The sequence below is a fragment of the Stegostoma tigrinum genome, chromosome 33 (genome assembly GCF_030684315.1).
Source record: "Stegostoma tigrinum isolate sSteTig4 chromosome 33, sSteTig4.hap1, whole genome shotgun sequence".
NCBI classification, from domain to species: domain Eukaryota; kingdom Metazoa; phylum Chordata; class Chondrichthyes; order Orectolobiformes; family Stegostomatidae; genus Stegostoma; species Stegostoma tigrinum.
The window spans coordinates 32,803,719-32,817,764 of NC_081386.1; the positions used below are offsets into that span (position 1 = coordinate 32,803,719).

General features: G+C 42.4%; 1 protein-coding gene across 1 annotated transcript in view; it reads right to left on the minus strand.

Moving 5' to 3' along the window:
- The window catches only part of LOC125467282 (uveal autoantigen with coiled-coil domains and ankyrin repeats-like), a 157,122-nt gene that overhangs the window by 70,757 nt on the left and 72,319 nt on the right, over positions 1-14,046 (minus strand). The window contains exons 2-4 of the mRNA XM_059639263.1: positions 12,889-13,019; positions 7,859-7,947; positions 532-674 (exon numbers count right to left, since the gene is read on the minus strand). Coding sequence (XP_059495246.1) covers positions 532-674; positions 7,859-7,947; positions 12,889-13,019 — 363 coding nt within the window. The remainder of the gene's footprint in view (positions 1-531; positions 675-7,858; positions 7,948-12,888; positions 13,020-14,046) is intronic.

The following is a 14,046-nucleotide window of genomic DNA, read 5'->3' on the forward strand; positions in this document are numbered from 1 at the left end:
TGGGCAGCACGGTGGCTCAGTGGTTGGCACTGCTGCCTCACAGCGCCAGGGACCCAGGTTTGATTCTAGCCTCTGGTGACTGTCTGTGTGGAGTTTGCACATTCTCCCCGTGTCTGCGTGGGTTTCCTTCAGGTGCTCCGGTTTCCTCCCACAGTCCAAAGATGTGCAGGCTAGGTCAATTGGTCATGATAAATTGCCCGTAGTGTCCAGGGATACGCAGGATAGGTGGGTTCATAATGATAACTGTGGGGTCATGGGGATAGGGTAGGGTTTTCTTCAGAGGGTTGGTGCAGAGTCAATGGGTCAAACAGCCTCTGTCTGCACTGCAGGGATTCTGACTCTGACTTCTATATTCCACACTAACATGATCTCACTTAACATCAGTTCTTGAAAGCTCATTTCAATTTTCCCATTGAGTATGTATACTTCCAGGAGTTGACATGAATTATTTGGGATGATGTTTATTCCAACAGGGTCATTATACAACAGGGTGATTTCAATGTTCACTCCGAAGAAATAGTCGAATCAAACCGTTAACTCTTTTTCGCTCTCCACAAACTTTGAGTGTTTGCGACGCTTTCTGTTTTCATTACAAGTAATTCCAAATACCTGGAGTAACCGCTGCAAACAGAGCGGCTGTCCGTGCTGCGCAGCAAGATGTAACACACTTCGGCCTGCAGGAAAAAGGAAAGAAAAGTCACTCTCAACAATGGAACCATAAACACAAAGCAGGCTCCTTTATCTATAACAATGGCATCAAGGTGACAGCCATAATGGTTGCTGTAATGTGTTCTTTCAAGAGCGTTCTGTATCTGAAGGTCATACGACTTCAGGGACCCGAGTACATAATCTATGCTGGCACCCCCAGTGCAGTCCTGAGAGAATGCTGCAGGTGAGAGGGGTGGGTGGTATCATTTTTCAGCCAAGATGTAAAATCTCAGTCATTCTGCCCTCTCAGGTAGCAACTATCCCAAACTTTTTTTTAAAAAGGGGGCATTTTCACCATGTCCCAGTCGGTGTTCATTCTCCAACCAACTATCAACCACTGAAAGATCATCATTATATTGTTAATGAGGGCTTGCTGTGCAAAATGTTCCAACACTTACGCAGTGATTACAATTCAATGGCTGCAAAGCTCTTTCAGATATCTTGAGATGATGAAAAGCAGTATAGAAATTGAAGTCTTTATCTTTAATTATTCCCAACAACACATGTGCAGCTCTACATTACACTTAAGTGTAATGTAGCAAATACAACTGTAATCCTGATTCTCTTCAGCTACTGATTGCCTGCTGCTATTCAAGCAATGTCAATACAAATGGAGTCTGATCCCAGAAAAATGCCTGGTTCACTCAGCTCCATTCCTCCCCAAAGCAAGCAGTTTCCTCCGAAATAAGTAACTGAAAAATGTGTTGCAACTCACCATGCTCTAATGAGTCAGGATGTGGCTCCACACCAACACACCCTGCTCCTAATTACAGCTGCGCTGTTGAAGGAAGGTGCCAAGTGGAGATTAAATTCTTTCTCACAAGCTAACAGACGAGATGGAAGAACAAACTCTTCAATTAGGAGCATTACTATGGCTTGTCCCAGTTAGGACAGGGCTACATAGCAACAATAGCAGAGCCTGGGAATTGGTCATCTGGCTCGCCGAGAATCACTCTTACATTATAGTCCATTCAAAACAGAACAAAAAAGAAAGAAGAGTTTACAGGAAATACATTATAAAAGATTAAGATGCCAGTCTGACCACTTTACTGGCAAGTCATAATAGATGCAATGGCACATTGCCTGCTGTGATGCAAATGAAGCAGGTCTTTGGTACCCAGATCTGGAAGCTTCCTCATTTTCACACACTCAAACTCACCAGCACGAACGATTACGGTGAGAAGTGGCTGTTACTTCATATTTCTTTAAGCCAGTCACGGTGCTACAATGGCTAAGCTACATAATGAACTGAACAAAAATTAAATTGGGTATTTTAAAAAAACAGGTCCCTTTATCATAGCAAGAAGTCACAAAAATATTTCACTCAGTGCTTCCACCCACCCATCCAACATTAACAGCTTACCCAGATTTCCCCTGGGGCTAACACAACTTTTACCACTCCCAAGAGTAAGCAGTCAATATATTCCTAATCTTTCTTCTGACTCACCAACCAGAGAATGGACATCTAAGATTTAAGGAGTGGCAATGGTCAAAGGATACCTGAAGAACTGGACTCCTCACTACAGCCTTACAATGCCCCATAATCGCTACACTCCTCCAGTTCTTTTACATTCTTTACTTTACTCATTTTTCCTACCAACACTAAAAGACCTATTTTCTGGTAGTTTCGCTTAGATTCTCCATTTTCCTTTAAAACATTTTGTAAAACATCCTTCTTTGGCCAAGCTTTTGTTCATCTTCTTCTTAATATATCATACCTTTCTCTGACAAATATTGTTTGATAATACTCCTCTGAAGTTCTAATGGATGCTTTACTGAAATCAGAAGGAGTTATGAAGCTGTAAAGTTTGTAATGATTGGGACCAGATGGATCTAGTGAGTTTTGAGAAGATTTGTAGCTCAGGTTGAGGTTCTGGATGTGAGTTTGCTCGCTGAGCTGGAAGGTTAGTTTTCAGACGTTTCGTCACCACTCTAGGTAACATCATCAGTGAGCCTCCGACGAAGCGCTGGTGTTATGTCCCGCTTTCTATTTATCTGGTTAGGTTTCCAATGACATCACCAACCCAAGGAAACCTAACCAGATAAATAGAAAGCGGGACGTAACACCAGCGCTTCGTCGGAGGCTCACTGATGATGTTACCTAGAATGGTGACGAAACGTCTGAAAACTAACCTTCCAGCTCAGCGAGCAAACTCACATCCAGAACCAGATGGATCTTTTGACTATGAGATCCTTGATTGGGATAGTTAACCTGGGACAATCAGGGAGCCTTGGCTGTCAGGGCCCTCTTGGGGAGTGGCAGCGCACACAAGAGGGCACCACCACTGCAGACAAGAGAGGCCTGTCAGAGACCTGGGTTCAAGTTCATCTGTTCCTGAGGAAAGTAATAGCATCAGAATGATTAGGAAAAATAGGTTAAATTTATTTTAAAAAGGGGTTTCAGTGAGTCTCCTGACTTCAACGGCTGACTGTGAGCAGGCTGATCACATATACTGTGCACATGTAAATAAAAGGGCAAGTTGGTGATGGGAATACCAGCCTCTGTGCAGCTATTTCAAAGTTATTTTACATTTGTGGAAACAGACAAAAATTGTAATCAAGGTCTTTCTAACATCTAGAAACAAGTATCACATTGAAGCAAGTAGGCTGCTTAATGAGGACTGATCTCAATACTAAAACAGAAGCACAGAGGAATCAGACCTGAAGCAATGCAAAAGAACAAGTGCAACTAATGCACGGTGTATAAGTTGTTTAAAGGTATAGCCACACATAAATGTCAACAAGATCCAAAAGGATTTTCAAGGATGATCCAGGAACTAAAAGGTCTACCTATCAGGAAAGCCTATACAGACTGGGTCTCCTAACTAAGGGTCAATAAGCAGGGGGCATAATCTTGAGGTGAAAGGCAAGAGGTTCAGAGGGGATTTGAGGAAAATCTTCCTCACTCTGAGGGTGGCAGGAATCTGGAATGCTCTCTGTGGGACAGTAGTGGAGGTGCAAAACGTCACAACCCTTTTTAAATAAAAAGGGTATCTGGCTAAGGACTTGGAATGTTATGACATTCAAGGCTACGAGCCAAGAGCTAGAAAGTAGGACTAGAGTAGATTTTGTCAATGCACACTTGATGGGCCAAGGGGCTTTTTCTGTAACATAGGATTCTAAGATTCTTTTTTTCTAGGAAAGAGAGGGGTGACCCTGAAAAAGGACTTCAAAATAATGAAGCTCAACAGGATTGATGCAGAAAAACATGTCTCCACTTGTAGGTAAATAAGACAGTAGTTAATAAATCCAAGAGATTTCAGTAGAAATGACAATACCCAGACTGGGTATGTGGAACTTGTTACCATAGAGGTGCAGTTCAGGTGAAAAGACAATGGAGAAAGAAAAACAGGATTATATTAGCACTGCTAGACAAAGTCACGCAAAAGGAAGTTTGTATGGATAGAAACCAAATGGCCTGTTCAAACTGCAAATCTATTGTAATATTGTTTCTGATTAGGAACAGATCTAAAGTTAAGGAAGACAAATTAGCAAATAAAATCAAACAATTCACAGAATTCCATTTCCTGGAATGCACATGTTCAAAATCAAGCGGGAGTGATTCCTTCAAAACCGTGGAACGGAATGGTGGTGGGGCGGGGGGGGGGGGGGGGGGGGGGGGCTGTTGGGACAAGTGTATGTGAATGTACAGAACAATTTTGCATAGCATTTTCTTCTGAGCTCCGCCTCCAACTGGTCATCTGTATTCAAAGACAAAACTTCACCAGGCAGCGAGCGAAGGGATAATTCCAGGATTTGTAGTGATGGAGAGTGAAGAGCTTCACCCAAGAGAACAATTTTTGAAGGCAACAAAACTGAAGAAAGCTGAGGCCACTTCAGGCCTCTCATAAAGGCGCACAATAAAATACGAGTTACATGATGCAGACAGACAGTCGAGCTGAACGGGTACAAACACAAAGGGCCTTAATCTATTGCTGCCTTCACAAACAGAACTTATGCAATGTTTGTAAAACCATTCCAAAACATAATTAAAATATATTTTAACTATTTCATTAAGTTTCCCATGAAACAATATGGAATCAAACTCCATTCCCAAAACCTTAATAATAATTAGTAGTGGAGCAAACCTAGTTTAATTGTTTGCCATGAACCAAATGTAGTGCAGCTTTGGAGTGAGACGACAGGTTGAACTATGGAGAGATTCAGTGCTTTCTGAGATAACACAGTGTGGAGCTGGGGGAAAACAGGAGGCCAGGCAGAATCAGAGGAGCAGGAAAGCTGATGTTTCGGGTCAGGATCCTCCTTCAGAAATGGGGGAGGGAGGTCCCAACCTAAAACGTCAGCTTTTCTGCTCTTCTGATGCTGCCTGGCCTGCTGTGTTCCTCCAGCTCCGTGTTGTGTTATCTCACACTCCAGCATTGACAGTTCTTACTGTCTCTCTTCAGTGCCTTCTGAATTGCATTATTAGACAGGCTGCTCACCAGCTATCACAGAAGTACAATACTCATTTGTTACTTGTAAAGCTTTTCAAAAACATACTGACCTCTTAAAGGGCTAGGGTGATAGAGATTAAAGCCTTGAATTAGGAGGAAAGTTGACTTAAAAAATTGATCTGCATCCCCTTGAAATTAGAAGGTTGGGGGGATATTTTGAGGAAATGTGTAAATTAAAGTCAGCCAGATGGGAAGATGGCGGCCTCATGGCATCAGGTCCCGAGGCTGGTGACCTAGAGACTCAAGTAAATGTTCTGGTAGCCTGGGTTCAAATCTCACAATAGCACATGGCAGAATTTGAATACATTGAAAATCTGGAACTAAAGGTCTACTGATGACCATTAAACAATTTTCAATCGCCAGAAAAATCTAGTTCATTAATGTTCTTTAGGGAAGGAAATCTGCTGTCCTTACCTGGTCTGACTGAAATGTGACTCCAGACATGCAATGTGGCTGACTCCTGATTGCCCAGGATGGGTAATAAATGCTGACCTAGCCAGTGGGTTCCCACATCCCATGAATAAATTAAAACTGCACAAATACAGGCTCAAGGGATCAAATGACCCAGCCTCACTTCCCTTACCAACTTAGTGACACTGCTTTGTTTGGTCAAGGAATCCAGAACAATTCAGCACACTTCTAAAGTATAGCTAGACCTTTTCTTTTGAGAGTGAAATCTAAACTTTTTTTTACCCCCAGACATAACAAAATTCTGGTGCTCACTCCTGCAAAAGGCTTGCTGGGGAGCAAATGAATACTTCCAAGATGAGAAAATTATATTTTTTTGGTCAGGCAAGGTATTGAGGGAAATAGATCTGCAGATGAATGGAGTTGAGGTATAGAACAATGAAAGGAGCTTGAACATTTGAATTACCCACTAGCAACTGTGTGGATACTCAAAACACGAGGCTCAAAAATAACAGAGATAATGGGAACTGCAGATGCTGGAGAACCCGAGATAACAAAGCGTGGAGCTGGATGAACACAGCAGGCCAAGCAGCATCTCAAAAATATCAAATGATTTCCTTTTAGTAATGAGGAGGTGGTGGTGTGTCATGAAACCAGAGTGCAAGCTTTTTGAATTTAAATTCATTCACAGGTTGAGGGTGTTGCTAAGGTCAGCATTTGGGGCCTATCCTCAAATACCCTTGAGAAGACAGAAGTGGTGAGCCATCTTTTTTGTGGTGATGGTGCTCCAATGGTGTTATTACAAAGTAAAGTCAGAAAATTGAGAGACTGAACAAGCTTTGGAAAGCAACAAATAAAAGTTGATTTTTACACCTGTTTGGCAGAGTTTTCATTTAAGTTGTAACCCTTCCCGCAAAGAAGAGAATCTGCCATGACTGCATTCCCACAACAACAGGCTGACTTTTCATCTCCTCTGATCTGGTCTCGCAAATTAGTCAGCTGCAAAATTAAACAGCTGTGAGGCACTTATGAACCAGCCATTATACAGATGTTTCTCAATCAGCTGATGAGCCCGTTGTAAAATGTCCTCAAGGAATTATGAATATATTTTTAAAATTGGCGTACAGAAAGGCTGATGACTTATGGGTAAGAGAGATTTTGGAGGAATGAGCTTTTCCAAAGCCATTCATTTTTGAAAAGTTCAATTATTCAGCAAAATGTATATTCTTGACACCTACTAATTATGTGGCTGTCTATTTGTAGAGGTAAATAGATAAATGATGGCTCTTCACTTGATAACACTGGGTCCCATTTAGTGAAACAGCTTCAAATAGAATCCTGTGTGTTTAATTTTTGGGAATGTCAGCAAGGATCAACTTGTATTAAATAATAACTGCTGAAATCAATGATCACGAACTAGCCACATAATGAGGGAAGAAACAGTAAATGCATACTTGCTGGTTCCACTGCCCCTTCCAGGAATTAAAAATAAAGTTTTCAACTGCAAATATGGAGATTATAGCAAAATATAAACTCAAAGGTCAATAAACGGAAAACAATGGGTGCAGGGGAGGCAGTGGCCCAGTAGTATTGTCACTGGACTGTTAATCCAGAGACTCAGATAATGGTCTGAGGACCCAGGTTTGAATCCTGCCATGGCAGATGGTGGAATCTGAATTCAATAAATATCTGGAATTAAGAATCTAATGATGACCATGAATCCACTGTTGATTGCGGGAAAAACCCATCTGGTTCACTAATGCCTTTTAGGGAAGGAAACTGCCATCCTTACCTGGTCTGAGCTACACGTAACTGCTGGCCCACAGTAATGTGGCTGACTCTTAACTGCCCTCTGGGCAATTAAGGATGGGCAATAAATGCGGCATAGCCAGTGACGCCCTCATCCCATGAAGAAATTTAAAAAAAGGTTAAAAGTCTTATCCACTCAACCTTGCTGCATTCAAAGGGAGAAGTATGAAAATGGGCTTCCATCACACTACGATTGAAATTCTCACACTAGAATTAACTTTCAGAATACCAAGGGCCAACCAAAATCCAAAATGCTTGTTTTGAAATATTGATGGGTTGAGAAGACAATGAAGCTTTTGTGGAACACAAACAACAGCATGAAGCTGCTGGACTGGGTGACTCTACATAAAGAAACAACGCATATTTTAATGGCTTCAAGATATCACACAGCACTTTCCCATCCATTAAGTACTTTTGTATGCAGGATACACAGTAGATAACCCAAGGCTTAATAATGAGCACTGCTGTAACATATTTACCTGCAGCATCTATCGCCACAACGTCAACTCCATGGGACAACATTGCATTGATGCAGGGAACATCTCCTTTGGCAGCTGCAACATGGAAACTGAAAAGGAACAGAAACCGAAAAGTTAAAATCTGAACCACAGACAGCATGTTTTTACATCTCCATTTTGTTTTCTTACAAATTGCTATTGTTCTACATACTGTTCTGATGAAGAGTCATCTGAACTGGAAATATTAGCTTGTTGTCTCCACGGATGCTGCCTGACTTGCTGTGATGTGCGGCATTTTTTGTTCTCAACAACATTTTTCAAATTTCCTTTTGAAAAGGTCCCAAGTTCACAAATGGCTTCAACCACACACGAACCCTTGATCACAGTCTTCTGTTTGGTCAACCGTTGACTGGCATGACCTCAAAAAGAGCACCAGGGTCCAACTGCTTAATATCATCAGTGCACTTCAGATTTCATGAAGGCTCCAATTAAGATTGAAACCAACATCCACAAGGACAGAACTAGAGGAATCAAATTTGGACAGCTTTCTCTGTATTCTGTTTGTCAACTGCCTTTCCTTCACAGGGAGAACTTCCCAGAAACAACATTTGCACAAGCCAACAAAAAGAACAGTCCAACACCGAAAAGTTTTTCCCCTTTTAAAGTTGCTGCAAGACTACTTTGAACAATCAAGTCACACATCATTAATGATCTGATTATGTAACATTTGAGGCCAAATTTATTCCAAGAACAACGTAACTAAATTGAGAACACCAAATTGGCACAAGTGTGAGCCTGACCTTACTAACACTAAAAACTGATTAAGCACCCCTTTCTGGATGACAAGCTCTGGCACAGCACTGCATAGGTGGTTTTCAATTACTACACCCCAGCTAGAGTTCGCAGTGTTTAATAAGGTAAATCCTCAACAAAATATCAAAAAATTAAGCACCAAGAATTCCACCTGAAACTTTTTGGCTGAATGGGCCCGTCACTATTTAGCTTACAGCTTACTATATATTTATCTACACAAGCAGACAAACAGCCACTTAAATGGGTCAGTGTCAAGAATGTTTCTGCATTTTGCCGAGTAACTACACACTTCAAACACGAACGATTTTGAAAACACTCATTCTTTCGAAATCTGTACTACTCAAATCATCAGCCTTTCTCTAGGGAGATTGAAAATATATTTAATGTTCCTCTGACCATTTTACAACAAATGCATCAACAATTAAAACTTTCTGAACACCAGTAATTACAGAATTACTCGTTAAGATGAATCCCGAGGTTACTAACCAAGCTTGTCTGAAAGTAAGAAGAGAATTGAAGTATTGGCACTGAATACCTACCATTTCTTGAAACAAACATGAGACAGTACTGGACTTAATTTCATTTTTCTTCTTACTGTCAAGTGACAGGAAGAGTCAGGATTCAGCAAACATTGCATTCATACCCCCTCATTTCTAACTCACCAGTCTCTTGAACAAGCTCAGCTCTCCTTCTCTATTCTGCTCACTCTGTCCCAGAGCCAATAGCTCCAACTGAACTTGTTGCTCTCTGGAGGGAGAGAGGGGAACATTATTTCTGCAGGTTACGGAGTCTAGGACTCTGAACCATTGCATAAAGATTAGAGCCAGGTGGCACAGTGGTAAGCACTGAAGCTTCACATTACTAGGGACCCAGGTTCGATTCCAGCCTCGGGCGACTGTCCGTGTGGAGTTTGCACATTCTCCCTGTGTCTGTGTGGGTTTCCTCCGGGTGCTCTAATTTCCTCCCACAGTCCAAAGATGTGCAGGCTAGGTGGATTGGCCATGCTAAATTGCCTGTAGGGTTTAGAGATATGTAGATTAGATGGGTTGTTGGGGAATAGGTCTGAGTGGGATGCCTTGAGGATAGCTGTGGACTTCTTTGGACAAAGAGCCTGTTTCCACATTGTAGGGATTCTATGATCTTTCAGCAGTGAAGTTAGGAAATATTATTTCACACAAACAGAAGAAATCTGAAACACTTCCACAAGTAGTAATTAGGGCAGCACGGTTTAACACTGCGAAAGGGACCAGAGTTCAAACCTTCAGTGACTGTGCAAACACCACACAGATATTCTCCCCATGTCTGCTTGGGTTTCCGCCAGATGCCCAGTTTCCTCCCACAGTCTAAAGATGTGTAGGTTAGGTGGATTGCCCATGGTAAATTGCCCATAGTATCCAGGGATGTTTAGGCTAGGTGGATTAGCCATGGGAACTGTAGGGTTACAGGGATAGGGTGGGGTGCTGGAACTCTTCAGATGATCGGTGCAGACTCAATAAGACGAATGGCCTCTTTCTACACTGTAGGGATTCTATGATTTAGCACTAGATCAATTGTTACATTTAAATTGAAGATCAAAAATCTTTTGTTCATCAAAAGGTACCAGGGACAGGGGGCAAAGGTGGATGTGGAGAATTGGGACAGAGTTCTGCCATTCAATCAGATCATAGTACAAGAGGCTCTGGATTCCAACTGGCCTCCTCCTGTCCCAATTCTTCTCCATGGTGGTTCATTGCTGTGACATGCCTGTTATGTCCTCCCACTACCTCCCATTGCAAAGCCTCTTCCCATTTACTAGATTTGCAATGAGTTACTTTGGCAGTGAGCTGCTCCAGCCCCAGCCCCACATAAATCACCATGTCAGAGGCTGCCATGCAGGCAACGGGGAGGGCATTCACAAAATTTGAACATCCCCTCCACCATCTGACAACTGGCTGGTCAAACTCTGCACTTGTCACTAACTTGTGTGTCATACACAGGAGGCCCAATGAACAAATTAGAAGCAGTAGACCAAATCTGCCCCTAGAAGCTGTGCCACTTCATGAAGATCATGACTAATCCACTTACTCCATTATCCCAACTGTTCCCAGTAATCTGCTGCCCTCTTTCCTTATCAAAAATTTACATTGCTTCATTTTCAAAGGAGAGCTTTCTGCTTCTATTGCACTTTAAGGAAGAGAGTTCCAAAGTCTCTCAACCCTCAGAAGAAAACCTTCATTTGTCTTAAGAGGGTGATCGGTCAGTTTTAAGAAAACAGTAACCCCCTAGTTCTCTATTCCTCCCCAGGAGTAAACTTACTTTCTACATGCTCCCTATGCCTCTTTAAAACCTTCCAGTGTCACCATATCTTTCCTCTGAGATGCTGCATAAAACCTAAATCTTTGGCCAAGTTTTTCATCAACTGACTCAAAAACCACCTTCCTGCTTTATTTGATAATGCCCCTGCGAAATGTCTTGGGGCATATTATTTCACCAATAAGGTGCTACTCAAGCAGAATTTGTTGTAACAGCACAAGGTTTACAATTTTTTCAAACTGTACACCGGCTTAAGCAACACTCCATGTCCTTCGCATCACAAAAGGTCCTTGAACCATTACACAGAATTAGTTTAGTCAAGTCAGGGGCACAGAATTGATGACATATTATCGCTAAACTTAATGGCTTTTTTCCCTTCCTAACAATTTTTGTATTCCTATTCAATTCATAATTTGTGATCTTTTGCAGCTGGGAAACAGTGACTAGTGCTTCAAAGAACAGGATGCATGGATTTGAAAACCGTTCTCACAAGACACATTCAACCCACTGACAAGTTACAATTAAGCTGATGCAAAATTTTCGACTACATGGTGCAGTATAAACAAACACGTGAGATGTTTGGTGACACTGCAGCTTTGATAGAAAAAACAGTGTTGTAAGGCTCCAGAGCAGGAATGTGATCACGATTTTTCCTCATCACCAGTTGCTGACCTTAGCCGGTCAATTATGTTCCAAATCGTCCTTATTGCTGAATGCACAGTCACACCGACAATAAACACAAATCAAAGCCAGCCACTCTCCCACTAATGAGAAAGGAGTGGTGGGGTGCAGTGGAGAGAAGACTCTGGGGATGGTCAAGATGGGAGTAATATACTTGGGGACAAAAGGTGCCGGGGAGGGTGAAAAACCATGCGTAGGGTGGACAGAGCTGCAGGTTTTGAAAACAGAGAAGACACACATTCCTAAGTCTCCTGACTGAACAAGCAGCAAAAGAAATGTGCACATACATGATAATACAATGTGCAGGTTCTGTGATTCTACTGGTTTACAAACCAAACTCCAGAACATAATCTGTGAAGTAATAAGATCTTGGCTGCCAATGGAACAGATCTGTTAAGAACGTGAAATTGAATACATTCTGAATTTGAACTGGGACTTTGTTGGAAGCTAGGGAAGCGATATCAGAGATATCTATATCATCAACAGCCAGGGGTGAGGTGCTGTAAGACTGCAGGGTGGTTAATGTTGTGCAATTACTTAAGCAACGTTACAAGGAAAAGCTGGGGAACTACAGATCAGTGAGCCTGGCATCGGTGGTGGATAAGTTATTGGAAGGGATTCTAAGACACAGGATTTACATGCATTTGAAAAGGCAAGGACTGGTTAGGGATAATAAAATGTGAGGCTGGATGAACACAGCAGGCCAAGCAGCATCTCAGGAGCACAAAAGCTGACGTTTCGGGCCTGGACCCTAATCAGCATGGTTTTGTGCATGAGAAAACATGTCTCAAACTTGACTGAGTTATTTGAAGTAATAATCAAGAAGACAGATGAAGGTAAAGTGTAAGACAGAGACCTTGCCTATTCACCATATCGCTAATGATTTTATAAACCTCCATAAAAAGATCAAGGTCTTTTCCCCAGGGTAGGGGCACCCAAAGCTAGAGGACACAGGTTTAAGGTGAGACAGGGGATACATTTTAAAAAAGGAACCAGGAAGGGCAAATATTTCACACAGAGGGTATTGTATGGATGGAGTGAGCTCCAGAGGGAGTGGAGGAGTCTGGTACAATTATAACATTTAAAAAAGGCATCAGGATGGGCACACATATAAGAAAGGTTTAGAGGGATATGGGTCAAATGCTGGCAAAGGGGATAGTTTAGCTCAGGAAATCTGGTTGCCCTGGGACAAGTTGGGCCGAAGGGTCTGTTTCTGTGCTGTATGACTCCACGCGCTGGAGCAATGCTTTTCGATGGGTACTTACGCTGATCGACCCTCCACATCCAACTTAGTGCAGACTATTCCTCTTTTGGCAAGAACCGATGTAACTTTATCCACATCTCCCTTCTCCACTGCCTTCATCAACCGATCATCGTATTTGCTCCAGTCGGATGTCTGTTTTAGAAACAAGAATATTGCATTAAAATATCTGATACAGCAATGGATCTGTAACATCTCAGTTTGATACCCATTCCACATACCGGAGCTACCCTTTCATCCAATTTCAAGCTGGATATTAGCACCTGTTTCCTCCAGTTGCAGCAGCAGTCTGACATGTCCAAGATTTAACAGCTCACCATTACACACAACCACCCAGCATGATAGAAAGATACACAAGTGGACTCTTGTATTAAAAACAGTCCAGACAACCAAAATATGACACTCGCACAGCTCAATCATTCTAATCATCCCAAACTGCTTCTTTCTCCTTCAGGTCCCTTTGATGCTCACTCCCAGCACACCATTGCAGACACTCTTCACCAAATTAACCAGATACCTGGGCCCAAGTGGCCAGCTATGAATCCTGAGGAACTGAACATGTCTATAAATGCAGCACTGACAGGTGTACAGCGCCAGCAACAAGGGGCATAATCATGACAGTCAAAACACATGTTTAGCGCAAATGGCTGATGCCTGCGTTTGCAATGCTCACAGGACTCCTTCCACCTTACTACATCTCACACTATTAATATCAGAATCCCTACAGCATGGAATCAGGCCATTCAGCCCATCGAGTCCACACTGATCCTGCAAAGTGCATCCCACCCAGACCCTGTAACTCTACACTTCCCATGGCTAATCCACACAGCCTGGACACTCTGGGCAATTCAGCATGGCCAATCCATTGAACCGACACATCTTCATACTGTGGGAGGAAACCAGAGCACTTGGAGGAAACCCACGCAAGCATGTGGAGAATGTTCTCAGTAAAGGATTTACCTTCATTCCCGCTCACCCACACAATGAATTTCATTCATATCTGGATGTCGAACACTTTTTCCTCCATCTCCACGCCCATTTCTTTAATCGCAAGTCTAACCCTCCCTCTACAAACCCTCATCCTCCTCGACACCACCCGAAGGCCTCCTACACTCACTCAACCTCTTCATCTCCAACTGACGTCGAGACATCAATCGCCCAA